This window comes from Hyperolius riggenbachi, chromosome 3, assembly GCF_040937935.1.
Source record: "Hyperolius riggenbachi isolate aHypRig1 chromosome 3, aHypRig1.pri, whole genome shotgun sequence".
Taxonomy (NCBI): Eukaryota; Metazoa; Chordata; class Amphibia; order Anura; family Hyperoliidae; genus Hyperolius; species Hyperolius riggenbachi.
The window spans coordinates 203997252-204014035 of record NC_090648.1 but is presented as its reverse complement, the minus strand read 5'-3'; the positions used below and the strand labels follow the sequence as shown (position 1 = coordinate 204014035).

The 16784-nt window shown below is 42.1% G+C and overlaps 1 protein-coding gene across 1 annotated transcript in view; it reads right to left on the bottom strand.

Moving 5' to 3' along the window:
* Positions 1-1083: 1083 nt before the first annotated feature.
* The window catches only part of KLF13 (KLF transcription factor 13), an 85343-nt gene continuing 69642 nt past the window's right edge, over positions 1084-16784 (bottom strand). Inside the window, exon 2 of the mRNA XM_068275589.1 lies at positions 1084-3206. Coding sequence (XP_068131690.1) covers positions 2914-3206 — 293 coding nt within the window. The 3' untranslated portion in view covers positions 1084-2913. The remainder of the gene's footprint in view (positions 3207-16784) is intronic.

Here is a 16784-nt window from a genome sequence, read left to right as displayed (position 1 = left end):
GGGACAAAATATCTGCTTGGTAGGACAAATGTACTTGGAACTGCAGTAAAAAACTTAATTCCTGTCCTTTTCAGATTCAATTGCTGGACAAGTTAGTCAGGTGTCACCATGTGACGCCAAGAGGACTGTAAAAATGATGTGTCTAGAAGGAAAAAGACACTGTAGTACAAAGGAAGAATGTGGTGAACTATTGGAAGACCTCTGCTCTGATTAAAGGAAATGAACAGGATGGAAAGGTGTTAATCCTGTATGCTTATGTGCACAGCTGCAGGCAAACACACCCACACAACGAATTTTAGAACTTGAAAAGTTTATTTCAGCAGGTAATACTTAATGTTTACCCTAATCAATACACTTGTGTTCTGAATTTGCCTTGTTCATTTTAGGCCAAAATCCATTTTACTTGTTCTTCTGAGTTTTCTCCCAGGAGATACTTTTTCATCTTATCTAAAACTAACTTTTCAGAACTAAGTAATTGAAAAAGTACTGAAAAGTAGGTGAATAATATGAAATGTATTTTCCGTATTTTTGTTTTTTATTTTATTGGTAAGGTTTTTGGTTGTTTTGTTGTTGTTGTTTTTTTTATTGTTAAGGTTTTAACCTGCTGAGCGGTCTGGACGAGCTCAGCTCGTCCAACACCGCCAGAGGCTGCCGCTCAGGCCCTGCTGGGCCGATTTCAATGAAATAAAAAGCAGCACACGCAGCCGGCACTTTGCCAGCCGCGTGTGCTGCCTGATCGCCGCTGCAGCGCGGCGATCCGCCGCGTGCAGCGGCGAAAGAGGGTCCCCCCAGCCGCCCGAGCCCAGCGTAGCCGGAACAAACAGTTCCGGCCAGCGCTAAGGGCTGGATCGGAGGCGGCAGACGTCAGGACGTCGGCTGACGTCCATGACGTCACTCCGCTCGTCGCTATGGCGACGATGTAAGCAAAACAAGGAAGGCCGCTCATTGCGGCCTTCCTTGTTTATTCTGGGCGTCGGAGGCGATCGGAAGAACGCCTCCGGAGCGCCCTCTAGTGGGCTTTCATGCAGCCAACTTTCAGTTGGCTGCATGAAATAGTTTTTTTTTTATGTAAAAAAAACCCTCCCGCAGCCACCCTGGCGATTTAATCAGAACGCCAGGGTGGTTAAAGTACCTCCTTGGAGAAAATGCAGAAGAAACATTAATAGGATATGGGCCTTTGAGTTTAGTTGGACTTTAATAAGTGACTGAAGATACCCTTATGTATGAAGATCAACCTAAATTCTCCACTCATCTCTTATCCTGTTTGCTCCTGATGTTGTTAATATATTCGCCAAACTCCAATTTAAGTCATGGGGCTGACACTGCTTTGGTCACGTAAACATCAAGCATAGGAAATGACTTTTAGAACCCTACAGAAGCAGATCTACAGAGTGGAATGTTAGAGTTAAGCATATCTTCACACGGTGAGTAAATCAGGCAAAATAAAGATAGAATTCCTGGAAGACATTTTGAAATAACTGTTAAACATTTTACTGACACTATTGAACTTAAAAAATAAAGTAAAGTAGTATGTAGACCATAGAAACACTTTTCTGTAGTGTCAGCAAGGGGTTGCAGAAATGAGGCGTAACTTTACCGATGACCTTAAAGTTCCAACCACTGGCAACCATAGTGGCTTGATTGCAGGTAGTGCTGCTTTCTCAGGCACTTATCAACAGTGACTCGGTAAGAGGCTCTTTAATTTTATGACCTGATACAAAGAAAGAAAGTGCACAGAATCCATCCTAGGCTGAAATGAAAAGATGCTCATTGTAGAGTTTACAGTACAGCCCTTGAGCATTACGCACAAGTGTAATCAAAGTAAATACTAACGTTATACTGGTACTTATAATAGCCACAAAGCTAAACAACACCATTCACACAAGTATATGTGTGTGCGTGTATGTGCATGTGTGTTATCTGTGTATACATATTGACATGGCTAAGAATAATATATACATTTAAACCATAAAAAACAATTAGCAACAAAACCAGAAATTACCAGAGCACTAAACGGGCACCACGTTCCAGGACACTAGATCTGCTGGAACCGTACTGGCACTTCCCATCAGGCCCTAACAAAACACAATTTTGAGTGCAAAGAAAAAGCAAGGAAAAAAGAAAGAAAGAGAAGAATAAAAAGCGGAACCTCACAAAGAATAAGGCTGCAGTAAGGATGTGACTTCATTGTACTCTTATAACCTATAAACCAATCCCTGAGAGTGGGTACTATTGAAGAAGAGGTGAGATTCAACATTGTTGAACTGTAAGCTTTAGAAAAATGCTTTTGTTGTGCAACTTCTCTGTTGTGTCCTGAGGTGAATAAGGTAGTTTATTTGCTAGATGTCCTTTTGGAAGTATATTTTAGCTTTTGATGAATTAGGGACAAACATGAGGTGTAGCAATTGAGGAATGTGTTTGCAAGAGACGGTCTTGGGAGATTTTCAGAATACAAAAAAGATGACTGATACGAAGTTCTGATCCAGGACAGACTGACCTGTATAGTTCTGTGACACTAAGTGTTGGGGATGATGGGTTTATAGAGATATGTATATATGTGTGTATACAAAACTGGAGATTTCTTGAAATCTGGAGGTAGAAAAACGGAAGTACTGAATCTGAAGAATTCTGAAGATCCAGAACAGAATCACCTGTACAATTTTGGAGATCCAAAATAGATTTGTTAAGAGAATTCTGGAAATCCAAGAGAAAGGCAGCCAAGAAAGTAGAAAGGACGTTTTCCTTATTTCGGTAACTGGTTTCTGTTAGTTTAACATAAGCTATCTTCAAACCACTTATAAAACAAAAACATAAAATAAAATAAGAAAGTTAAATGCAGGTAAGAAAAAAGTTCATTTCCCAAAGTATTCCACATTAGCAGAGGAAAAGTGCTAATGTCCAGTGCAAGTAGACTTAAGGGGAGCTTGCTGGGCTGATAGCTGGGCTCGATGCATCAGAGCGGCTGTAGTCGCTGACAGATCCGTTTCTAGAACTGGCACCCCCTCTCCCTTTAAGCATGCTGGGCTGGAAATTGGCATGGCGGCGAGCATGCTTGGTCAGGTGATCACTGCGCATGAAACGCTTTTCACAGATAGGGCAGCAGAACTTCTTCTCTCCAGTATGAGTGCGGTAGTGTCTGGCAAGCTCGTCCGATCTAGCAAACTTCTTGTTGCACTCTTCCCAGCTGCATTCAAAGGGCCTTTCACCTGAACAGGAAAACACATACAGAGCACTGTTAGTGGAAGCATAACTTGTTTTTATGTTCACAGTTTAAACAGTGTAACAGATAGTCTCACAAATATACAAAGGACAAAGGATAAATAAAACTTCTCTCTCGAATTAACACATCTCTTTCTTCATAGTATTTATGTAATACCCTTTCAGCACGTAGCAAGCAAAAATAAGTATAAGAAAAAAAAAAAAGTAACGTCGCACTAAATTTGGGTCAAAATTGAATGATTTCATTTTTTTTTGGGGGGGGGGGGGGGGGGGAGGTGTAACATTATCCTATACTACCATTGTTATCACTTCCATTTTACACTGTAAACAAAGTATCATTATCTCTGCTAACACTCAGAAAGTTTGTCTGATTGATGCCACAGACAGAGGGAGCTGCAGATCATAACTTAAAACTCACTCATTTTAATATGATTTTAATTTTGAGTATTTATTCCCGCTTTAAGTGAACATATAATGCATATACTCATAGCATGCTATGCATTTAATTACATTACATAGCTCAGCCCAAAAATATGATCAATTAAAACAAAATAATTTAGTCATCTCAACTATGTATTTTATATTTTATCTACCTTGGTAAAAGTGAATCCACCTTAAGCACACAGTCTTATTTGCTGACTGTACATTTTGCCCTCAATGTTTTTTATGACGTTGATTAAGCCTCTAAGTATAACACCTAAGCAAACATTTAGTGCAGTTTTGGGTAACACCTATCCGGCTCTCAGCACTCATACATGTAAACAAGCGTGAAATGCCAGGAAAGCAGAGTTTGTGGCACAGAAGGCATGCACAGATGTTCTGAATACCTGTGCCACTTCCTATAGTAACAGACATGGACGTCTCTACTAGAGGATGTGGTTTCAGTTTTCTGTCAAAATTGTTTTTATTTCCTAACCTCGCCAACCAACTGTAAACCTTGAAAAATGAAACAACATGCCAGTATCTACTGCATTGTAACAAGGTAGCTGCTTCTCAGCCACATATTTTTTTTTACAAAACATTCAACCCACATAAACTTTGATATGAATCAATAAGCTGGTGTTATTGTAAATACATTTTAAGCAATAAAACATCAATGGTTAAAGTTTCCACCGAATTCAGTAAGGAGGCTTGGTACTTAAAAGTTGCAGATGCTGAAGACCACCTGCATCCACTTCTTATAAAATACATTTCCCAGGCAGACCTGGATAAATCCCAGAAGACACGCAGCCAAAGCTCCTGAAAAATGACAGCTGGTACAGAACTCTTGATTTTTCTAACTGTTGACAATGGAACTGACTACTTAAAGCGGATCCGAGATGGAAAACTAACTATAACAAGTAACTTGTCTATATATCTTCTCTAAAGTTTAGATAGTTTACACAGCAAATCTAGCTGCAAACAGCTTCAATAGAATATGTTTATTTCTTCCTGTGATACAATGACAGCAGCCATGTTGTTTGTAAACATTACACATAGGCAAGCTTATCTGCATCTTCAGCACTCAGCCTGTGAAAAAACTGGGTGCATGTCATTTCGGCACCGCTCAGTGAGAGCCGAATGACGGCTTTCACCGCTGCCGCAAAATACCGAGGCGGCGTTAAATACTATTCCCCCTCTGAGTTGTCGCAACTCGGAGGGAGATGTAATTCAGGGTCTGGCAGCCGCCAGAGCCCCGAATGACCTCTACGCGCCATGTGCAGCATAACATTGCTGCTATGGGAAGCCCAGTTTTGGCGCTCAGCTCTCAGAGCCGTGCGCCGAAATAAGCTGGTCCGGAAAAAACCTAATCCCCCCCTCCACCTCCCCTCTGCCTCTAAAATCTCTGGCTAGTAATACCTCCTCCTGCCCAGACTGAGCTCCCATGAGCCCTTGCTACTGTCTGAAAATGCCAAGGCTCTCTGAAAAACTGTGGACAAGGCTTGTTTAGTTTATAGGGAATTAGAGTATTAAAACAAAAACAAAAAAGTATTTGGCTTGAGGAATGCCCTATAAACAATAGGAAAGGAACACAATTATGCAATGAGTAAAAGTTAATATCGGATCCACTTTAAACAAATCACACAGTCTCGTGGATTGCATTGGCTATCTACTAAATTCCATATTATGTCCAACCCTGTATACAATTGTAACTGATACAAAGCAACATTCATGAAGTATTAACATGCTCATGCACTGCCAAGAAAATGAGGTTTTCTTCCTATAGTAGCTGTTTTACCTTTCACTTTAAAAATTATGTAATTGCTGAGATATGTACAGTATGTTAACTCATACCCCATACATATCAGTGATCAACAAAGCACACACCATTGTTTATTTTACATGTTCCTTCAGTATGTGTCTATTGTATTGAAAAGATTAAGAAGAACTGTGAGTGCTTTATTGCTGTATGTGTCTTAGCTGACAGGTCATATGAGAGAACTGAAGGACAGTGGATAGCTCATTTGATCCAGCTAACTTGCCATGGGTGCATCAGGCATTGTACTGCATGGTCACAGCACTGTAAGTACTGCATACAGCTGCCAAAGATACACTACACAGTAAATTAATGAATAAGGAAATGTGCATGCATGTCCATTAATCAAAGTTTGTTGATCACAGCTGCACATAGCAGGTGCATTGTGGGATGGCCAGGCTGTGATTGCATCCTGCCTAGCGATCACATTCTCTGCTTGCAGTACTTTGACTTTCTAAATCAGGCCCAGTGTTAATCAGGGTTTCATAGGACGTGCATGGTCTGCTATACCTATTGTTGTGTGCTTGCTTGTTGTTAGAGTGCCATGACTACAGACAGTTTTAAGATGCTAATTCTTTGGTAGAGTTCACTTATTCACTATGTTTACACAGTAGCCATTTTTATAGCCAGTTATTCCTATTAAGACGATCCACTTGACCCACACAAAAATGCTTTTTAGTACCCACTACCCTCCCCTGACACACACACACACACACACACACACACACACACACACACACACACACACACACACACACTGAAGAGCGTCCAAGGTAGCAAGGCATCAGTACATGATCTGATCACTACCAATCCTCATGAAGGTCAAGCTGGACTGTGTGAGGGGGTTAGAATCAAGAGATTTTTTAATGCGTTTTCTAAGGGGAAAACAATATTGATCATCCTGGAGAATCCAGTCTGGTTTGTATTTTCCCCATGCAGAAAACTGCCCTAAGGACATCTGGTTTCAAGTCCAAATACAGCAATCATCAGGTGTCTGAGGAAGGGTTAACTTGCATATCTAATATATTGCATAGTATAATATGTAATCATAAAGCATTAATACAGAAGGCAAAGGCAGCTTTAACAAAAAGGAAAGCACACAGGAGATTCGCACATAACCAAATTATTGCTGGCAGCAATAAAGCATTAGCATGTTGACTTATTAAAAAGTCGTAAGCGGGCATTTAATGATTAGAGAGTTCAGCTGTTTCTATAATCAGTTCCAGAATCCATAATGAGGTCATGCAATGTAGCATTCACTCTGCATTCCAGGAAATTTCATTAGTCAGGTGATTTCATGATGTCATATAACGGTGCCAGGAGTGTTTCACTGGTGGATAAGCAAATGGCAGCTTCACTGAGATGATATCACCCTTTTTAAGCCTCATCTACACGTGTAGATGAGGCTCCGATCTGGCGACTCAATTAGCCGCTGGATCGCCTCTTCCACGTCCCCGCTCGCCGGATTCGATACCTGCTCGTCCCCGCGCCGCGCATCTTCCGCTCGATTCCCTGCCATTGTCCCCTCGCGGGTAACGAGCAGGGAATTGGCGGTAGCAAGATCCGACCTGTCAGATCTTATCAATCGAGCCGCATCAGCGGCTCGATTGATAAGTAACATCGGAGCCTCATTTACGCGTCTAGATGAGGCTTTAGACCTTTATTTGCTGGAGCTGATGCTGGAAATTTCATGGTAGCTTAAGGCCTCTTGCACACTGCACGCGATTCCGATTCAGATTCCGCTTTTTAATCAGTTTTTACATCCGATTCAGATTTGCAGTGTGCAGGGAGCAAACTGCAAATCAGAATCTGAATCAGAAGTAAAAACAGACTAAAAAGCGGAATCTGAATCGGAATTGCTTGCAGTGTGCAAGAGGCCTTAAAAAGGTTGGAAACCACATTAGCTGGTTTCATACCTTAAGCAGCACAGGAAGCAAAAAGAGATCAATAGGATGATTTTTAGCTGCTTCGACAAACCTGTTAACTTATTATGCCTAAAATATACTACTCCAAGAACCATATGACCAACATAGTAGCAATTCATTTTCATGATGGTGTTATTATGATTGTCCTTGTAAAAGGTCAACTGATATCTCTTAAAATGGCACTATTATAAGGCAAGTTATAGAATTGCAACAATATAGCTTTTAGACCGAAGTCCTTACATTCATGAAAATGATCATTGTTCTATTTTCCTCCAATTTCTCTGCTTGTGCAAAAAACTTTTTCCTGGAAGGTAAGGCAAACATCTTTGCCAACATCAACCCAACAAACGTTGCTTCAGAAAATACCTTGACTGCCTAACTGTACATAGTTTATTGTAAACTTTGGAAACCTTATAGGCAGGGCCGGTTCTAAACTTTTTGCCTCCTGAGGCAAACATGGAAAAAAATGACGCCCCCCCCCCCCACCCCAGCCGTGGGTGAGAGGGCCGTCAAGCTGGAGGGAGTAGCGGGCAGGAAGGGGTTGGACCCCTCCCTCCCTCACCTGGGTCCCCCGATCTGCGCTTCCCCTCTAGCTTTTAAAGTTCAGCAGCAGCATATTAATAAGAGGCAGCCGGCGGGATGACTCACCTCTTCCGCGTTCCAGTGTGCGTTCCACTGTCGTCACTTCCTGCAATGCCATACACTTACAATACAGTGGGCGGCATTTGCAGGAAGTGACGACAGTGGAACGCACACTGGAACGTGGAAGAGTTGAGTCATCCCCGCCGGCTGCCTCTTATTAATACGCTGCTGCTGCCGCACTTTAGAAGCTAGAGGGGGACCCCCCCTCCCCGCCGCTGTGCCCAATACCCCCTTCCTGCCCGCTACCCCCTCCAGCTCGGCGGCCCCCCACACCCACAGGTGCCGCCCCCAAGCTTGCTGCCTGAGGAAGTAGTTTTACCCCGCCTTATGGGGGAACCGGCCCTGCTTACAGGACAATTAAAGAGGGAGCATATATGGAAGCTGCCATATTCATTTCCTTTTGAACAATGCATACTACCTGGCTGTCCTGCCTCTAATACAGTTAGCCATAGACCTCAAACAACATTCTAAAAAAACAAAAAAGAGGTAAATTTTGGCCTCCAATAGCAGCCACCACAGTGCACCCAAATTTCCCTGGCCTGATGCAAAATGCTTATTCTATTCTGGACACCTATGGTGACACCATTTTTTTCAAAAGGGCTCTTGCTCCCTTTTTCCTGCTTTGCTGTAGGTAGAATTTTCATGTATTCTATCTCATACTTGCATATTAAATCCCAACTCCTTTACGCATCTGTTCATGTCCAAGCATTTTACTAGCACTAGAAGAAGCAGTGGAGTGACTGGATAAGTCAGCCATTTGAAGTGTACGAACATTAGTGTTCTGTAACCCAAATTTGTGTGGGGTTGTTTGGGGGGGGGGGAGGGAGGATGAATCAAGTGGGCCCTGAAACAAAAAAGGGGTAAACACAGGGAAAACAGAAGCCCAACATAGTGTAAGTGGGTTATTTGAATATCGGAATGAAAAGTCATAAAAACAAGGTAAAACCAAAAAGCAACCACCTCCAGTGTGCGTAGGGAAAGCACCCGTTCTAGAATCGGGTAAGCAGAGACTCGTAGGTCGCTCTCTCAAATAACTGGAGACTGAAGGGTCCCATCCCTTCAACAGACAAAGGTGTTGGAGGCACCCAAAATGATTAAAAACAGTTTAAAATAAAGGGTAAGGGATTGCTTATCTAAAGATGGATGTCAAAACTGGTATTCAGAAAAAAAATGGCTATATTTGTACAACAAAAGACAATTCGTTTTGTGAATAACACCCAGTAATGTGCCTTAACTGCAGTCCCGTGGAGCTCGGAGCACCTCTATAACATTACTACAGATTTACTCCTTGCTCAACCTAGTTTTTTATTGGAAAGAGTAATATGGGTTACTTGTACAGCATAGTACACACACATCAACTAATTCAATATCTGTTTACTTTGACAAGACCAGTAAAAAGTGACTTCTAATTAAAGTAAGAATGTCACTTTTCCTATATTGTTAGGCTGGGTTCACACCTCTTGTTCAATCCTGTCCTGTCAGTTTTTGACAGTTGGCATCAGTTTTGTATGTTTTTCTATGGAAACACATAAAAATCTGTAAATAAATGCGTACATTTCCGGTCCAGTCTTGTCCTCTTCTTGTCTTGTCCGGTCCAGTCTTATATCAGTTTTGTATGTGTTTCTATTGGTTTGTTCACACATAAAAGGTGTACATTTGTGGTCCAGTCCTGTTAGTTTTGTATCAGTTTTGTATGTGTTCCGGTGCATGTGTTCACACATAAAAGGTGTACTTTTCTGGTACAGTCAGGTAAACCTGATATACAATTGATGCAAAACTGACAGAAGTGGACAGCACTGGACTAGACCGGAATTGTACAGATTTATGTGTGGACAAAGCCTTAAAAAAAACGATCTAAACTTCCCTAAAATTTCTGGGCTCCACTCAAATTCACCTCCCAAAATTGTCAGGAAGCAAATCAAGTGATGTGTGCAAAGTTTTGCATCCTACCCATGTCATATCCAACCCCCAATCACCCCCAGCAGCCACTGCAGAAAAATCCTATCAATTATACAACTACCGTATATAATCTTCAAGTACTATGTACAGCACATGCGCTTACAACAGAAATTCTAAAGCCATCTATGGTACTGATCATACCCCGGTGCAACCACAGAGTGCAAACACTGAGTGCAAATCTAGAAAACAAAAAAGAGCTCGAAAAATCCACAAAGCCAAAAAAATATATAAAGACATACATCCATCGACATACGTTGATGGACGTATGTCTTTTTTCAACCCAAGTAACTATGTAACTATCAATTACTAGGAATGCCCAATGATGTTGATCCAGGGATTTTATCTGATTGCCATCTGGAGTCGGGAAGGAATTTTTTCCCTTTTGGGGCTAATTAGACCATGCCTTGTAAGGGTTGTTTGCCTTCCTCTGGATCAACATGGATATGTGATGGAGCAGGCTGGTGTTGTACTTTGTTCTCTGGTTGAACTCGATGGACATATGTCTTTTTTCAACCCAAGTAACTATGTAACTATGTAAAATATATAAATATATGTAACACTTTTCCACACATACTGTACTGCTTGAAAGTCACATATAGCTCAGCTATTTTCTCTTTGAGAAGGGAGGACAAGAAAAAAAGAAAAAGAAAAAAAAAAAAAAAACCTGCTGAGCTAGCAGTCCCACAGAATGGTGAATGTATAATATCAACAAAATGTTTTAAACAACGTCTGCAATGGCTCTGCCTCCTATTCTATACAAACGTATTGCTTTTCTGTAGGGGAAAGGGCTAACAGACAGATGGAACTGTGAGAATGACTGCAGTGTGTGGGGGAGGGTTATGCAGACAAGGGTGGGGCGCCTTCTCTCTCACACTGAAACGGTTCAATCAAGAATAACAACAGAAAAAAAGAGCTTTAAATTGTGCTTTGCGTGAGTCAATGGTCTGTCAATAGAGTCCTTCATTTTTTTTACTGATTGTATAAATACCTCTAGGATTACACATCAAATTAAAAAATACAAATGTTTAAACTGATCTTTGCTTATTGCAAACTAGAAACGTGTTTGAGGAATGAATCTGATGTTTTAACTAGTCATTGCTGAACACAAGTGGCCCTGATACAAATGGTGTGCAAGGCTCTGCAGCATTCCACAGATATATAGGGGCCCTATATTACCATTATTATGAAACAGACAGACTTCACTTAAAGGACACTTGAAGTGAGAGAGAAATGGAGGCTCCCATATTTATTTCCTTTTAGGCAAGTTTCACACATGTGCGGCGTGATTTTCCTGTGACACGAGAGCCCGCCGCAGGACAGTCACACCGCACCATTTGGTACGTAATACACCCTGTGGCATACTGTGCCTACAGAGTAATATCCCTAGCTCTACCCCGTTCAGTGATGTGCTCCCTGCTGGACAGGAAGTATGTCACTGGATTTTTGACAATCAGCGCATGTGTGCTGCATTGCTACTGTTGTGGTGTCTCTGGGGGGCATTTATCTGGCACAAAATATTAGTAGGTTTTTAGAAATCCGTGCAGAATTGTCTCAGACATCCTAAGAAATCACTAAATAGTGCAGATTCCTTCTTAACCTGTTAGGAATAGGAGGAGTTAGGAAGGTCTCTCAGGCAGTGCAGTGTGTGAGGGGAATGGCTGTTTCTGAGGTAACCAACACATCTGCTGTCAGCAAGCACTGAGTGAGGGGGGAGGAGCTCTTCACAGATCACATCTAGCCTGCACTATCTGGAGAACTGCTATGAAGCACTTCTTAATCTGCAGCAGTTTAGGGATGGATTTGCAATTTTCTTAGCTGTAGTGCAGCTCTAGAAATCCACACTAAACTGCCACTATTACGTAGGATTTGAGAAGTTTCTTATTATGCAGAACAGTTCCTCTGCTGGTTAGAACAGTTTTAGAAGAAAAAACTGTCAGTAATGCTTTGATAAATCTGGCCCATTGACTCTAATGCAATCGTGCATACTGCAGAGTCTGCATCGCTTCTGTGTCGATCTAAGTGCTTCCGTTGCACTGCACAGGGGGTACGGTGGCCAGTTTGATAGGAACTAATGGCCACTGCAATGTGCTGTGGCGGGGGGGGGGGAGAACAGGGACGCACAAAAACCTAGTATGTATGAAAGGGGCCTTAAACAATACCTCGCCTGGTGTCCTGCTGATCTTTCATGCATCAGTAGTGTCGGAACCACATCTGAAACAAGCATGCCGCAAATCCAGTCAAACTTTAGTCTGAACATCTGATCTGCATGCTTGTTTAGTATATAAGGCTAAAAGCATTAAGCTGGCCATCCTACCTAATAAAACCCCATTGTCCTTGCGTCCCCTGTTCCTGTGTCCGTGCTTTTTGCCAGCACACATGCGCGGCACACACACATTAAAAACAAGAAGATGAGGGCAGGGGGCCATTCGTCCATGTGGCGGGGAGTGCGGCCGTGCGCACGGCGGGGAGAGCAGGTGGGCGCCCTTGGGAAGAGGTCGCTTCCCAGCCCTAGCGCCTGTTTTTAAAAGGGTGGGCTAATTAGCTAGTACACTATACAAACACACCTCAGATTGCATCGCGATCGACATAACAATTGACATCACCTTCACATCACTATGAATGACCATTGCTAATTGGGTGATGAAGTCTGCTGTGCTGATTGCAGTGATGGAAAACACAATTTTTGCCCAATTACACTCTCTGATGGGGCAAAAAAATGTATAGTGTATGAACAACTTTTAAGGGAGATCATCAGCAGGGCAACCAGGGTAAAGAGAAGGAAAGAAAGAAAGAAAGAAAGAAAGAAAGAAAGAAAGAAAGAAAGAAGAAAGAAAGAAAGAAAGAAAGAAAGAAAGAAAGAAAGAAAGAAAGAAAGAAAGAAAGAAAGAGCAGCAAGCATTCAACAGCAAAAACTACTACGGTTAGCTGGCTGAATGTTATCCAGCTCAGGGAATTGGAGAAGGGGAGGCCAGTGACGTCAGGGGACTTAAACTTCCTGTGTAGAAACAAACAACTGGTAAGACGGATTCTATCTGCCAAGAAACAGCCAGGTAACAGTTTTAGCTGATGAGCTGAGGCGACTGCACAGCAGGACTACCTGAAAAAGCTGTGAATTTTTTTTTTTGGCCCTGTCCAATGTGCGGACATCACCAGCAAAATGGCAGCTACCATGCAGGAAAACATGGAGCAGAAACCAGCTATGAGGAAGAAGTAAGAGTAAAAAACAAACTGATAAGCATGTCTAATACTTTAATATGCAGTTAATGTCACATTTATGTAAACTCTGCAATAAGGATTTTTTTTTGTAACATTGCAACCACTGTGGCTAATAGACTTACTTTAACTTTATATCTGCTTTAAGGACATTTTGAAAACACAGTCCACCCATTACAAAATCACAATACAGGTGTATGGGCCTAAGTCCAAATATTGCGTAATGTTATATAATGCCTATTTTAAACACATTACCTAGGTGGTCACCGAAATAACAAAATAATATGTTCTGCTAAAATAAAATACTGGTTCTTGGGCCAGGAGTCCAACTTATGGCTGTGAAGACATCATAGGTTATCATTTGAGTGCAGTAACCAAAGTTCGTCTGGAGCCATGTGAATTTCAGAAGTGGTTAACCGGGTCTAGATTTGCAGTTCTACACATTTGGTATGAATATCCTGTCTGTACTTCCTTAACCTCAAACAACTGTGTTAATATGTGGCAAATGTGAACATTAAATTATGTTAAAACACAAATGGAGATCTCAAGAGTATATAGCTTAGAGAAAAACAAGCTGTACTCATAAAACATAAATTTACAGTCTATGGTCTAGAGATCAGAATGTAACTCTTTTCTAAGCTTTTTACCTCTTATAGAAACCACTGGTCATTTGGGTAAGGAATGAATGGACAGCTACCCCCCAGCGTTTTGTATAATTATGCACTTATAGGGCTCGATTCACAAAAGGGTGCTAACTCAGTTAGCACGCCTAAAAGCTTTGGGCGTGCTAACTAGGGTGCTAAGCAGTTAGCACACCCAAAGCTTTTATTGATTGCGCACAAAGTTCAGCACCGGGAGCGACTAAAATGTTGCACCGGGTGCCCTTAAACCGTCGCACCAGGTGCGCCAAAACGTCGCACCGCGTACCGTTTCGGGCACACCCGGTGCAACGTTTTAATGGCACCTGGTACAACGTTTTAGTTGCTCCCGATGCGACATTTCACGCGCATCGCTGAACTTTGCTTGTCCTAAAGGGCTTTAGGAGTGCTAAGGGGCTTTTAGGCATGCTAACTAAGTTAGCACCCTTTTGTGAATCAAGCCCATAGAGTGCTAACATTTTTCAATCCTGTTTTTCACACAGCCCTAGTCTAATGGTCCAGCCATGTGCTAAAGCCAATAACAGCTAATAACAACAAGGCCTTCTGACCATTGGGAGTGTACGTTGAACTATCTTTTTCCATCAGGTGCCAATCCTTTTTACCATGAAAAAAGAATTAAAATAGTGGCCATGTGATCTCAAATCTATAATAAGAAAATTCTGCTAATCAGTTTGATCAGTGGTTAAACCACCTAATCAGTGATAACCTACCTGTTCCCTCGAGAGAAGATCCACAAATTACGCTCTGGCGGGTATGTCCTTTTGGACAAGTTTGTGAATGCCTGGTTAAATGGATCTAGGAAAATATTTTACTGGTTAGGAAGCTTGAAGAAAATGGTAGGTATAAGCTAGATTTTTATGCTACAGTAAAGGTTTTCAAACATACTGTTGGGTTAGGTTAGACACCATGTTAAGGGTGCAGTTTATGAACAAGTAATCATTAACCACTTAAGGACCACAGGCTCTCCCCCAGTGACCCATCTATTTCTTACAATTCAGCTCTCTGCAGCTTTAACAGCGCGCTGCAGAGCCATACGAGGTAGCACACAAATGGATCCCCCCCCCCCCCCCCCCCCCCCTTCCTGGGCTCTGATCGCTGCTGCAGGCATTATTATATTTTTATTAATGTATTTGTTTTTTTTTTGGTTTTTTTTTTATAAAATTGACTATTTTTTTCCTCCCCCCCCCCCCCCCCAAGATCCAATCAGCAAGACTATCTCTCATAGGCATAAGCCTATGAGAGCGATCCTTTGTCTTTCCTCTCCAGGGGACAGCCGAGTGGACAGGGCTGTCCCCAGTACAGCGCTGCATTAGATGGCAGTGCTGTACAGACTGCTAGCGGCAATAGCCGTTGGCAGACTGAGCTCGGCTCCACCACAAAAGCGGGGATGCGCGAGTGCACCGCTGCGGTTCTGGCGCTGCCACCTTACCGCCTAGCGGCGTTATGCAAAAGGGGTCAAGGGTTAATACTAGGCACTTGGAAGGCAAGCAGTTAAGGTTATGTTTGTGCATGTAAGGGAGAGTGATAAGTAGGGTAAGCCATACGGACAAAGGGGGGATGGTCAGTTGCAGCAAGTAAGATTAGTCATATGGGAAAATAGTGGCAAAGAAGGGATTAAGGTTAGTGTTAGGCAAGGGAGATGGGGTGGTTAAGGTTGGGTGTAGGCTAGGATGTAAAGTCAGGTTAGACATAGAAATTGCATCTGGGATACTTTGGTGGCAATGGGATAATCATATAAATTTACTTTGGGACAACTTTGCTCTCCTGAAATTTGCACTCAAACTACCATCATACTGAAACTTTCTGTGCTACAAGTCATCCTTCTGTTTTGAAGCATGAATCAAGTTACACAGAGGCTCACAGCATGCTTTAGTTTGTTTGAGATCAGACTTATCCCACCACCAATCCTAAAGGTGAGGCAACGTTCTGTCTTTACAAGCATGTTCACCCACACAAAGCTCTTCCCTGACAAGTGTAATAAGCTCGGAATGCCAGTACTTGTCAGTGATTTCACAACTAGCTGGCAGACTCCATTTTCAGAAAGCAAGGTAAATTGCAGGAGGAGGTCCCGCTGCGTCCGTTTACAAAGAAGCCAGCTGTTCAAAATCATGTAAAGTACTGTATATTGTATGTATACTCTAGTATTCAGAGCACGTTTGTGCTAAAATAAACATGCAGAGTCAGAGCTTGTGGCCCCGTACAGCTACTTCTGCTCATTTGTTGAAATATTCTGCTGTGCTCTCCAGTCTCCACTAAATCATAGAACTATAAAGAACAAACTTAACATAGCGTAATACGGCTTCAAAAACTTTGAAAACAGGCACTCCACCAGGTGTCTGTGATTTACACAGTGCTCCTACTCCATACTTCACTCACAAAATACTGAGTCCCAGGAGCTCACCAGATCTGAACCACCTTAGATACCAGATAGATCAAGTGCTTCAGAATGAATGCCACACCACATCAGGGCTTTTAGAATTGAAACTTCTTCATTCTTTAATTCCATTTTAAAACTCTGAAGATGATCATAAAATAAACATAGCATAAAATGTTGGGGATAAAAAGCCCCCATCAGTGTTCAAGACCGCACTTATGCGTCCAGGGAATTTCAGTGCACATAACAAGTGTAACTATGGCATTCATCCAGGCAGTCGTTGGATATAGTTCACAGCATCCCGCTCTCTATTTCTTCCCACAGGTAGCTCACTAATATAGTTCATAGCATCCTGCTCTCTATTTCTTCCCACAGGTGTCTCTCTCCCATCCCGGTTGTGTATGTATCTCTGAGATGGCTTGCATTACACACTGGCTAATACCAATGTGTTTTGTCCTTACTTCCAGACTCCCCCCAGCCCCAGTAAGGATGAAACACGCTCGGCTTTGTGACTTCATTGTGAAAAATGTATGTAAACCCGTATCCGTGCTACACAA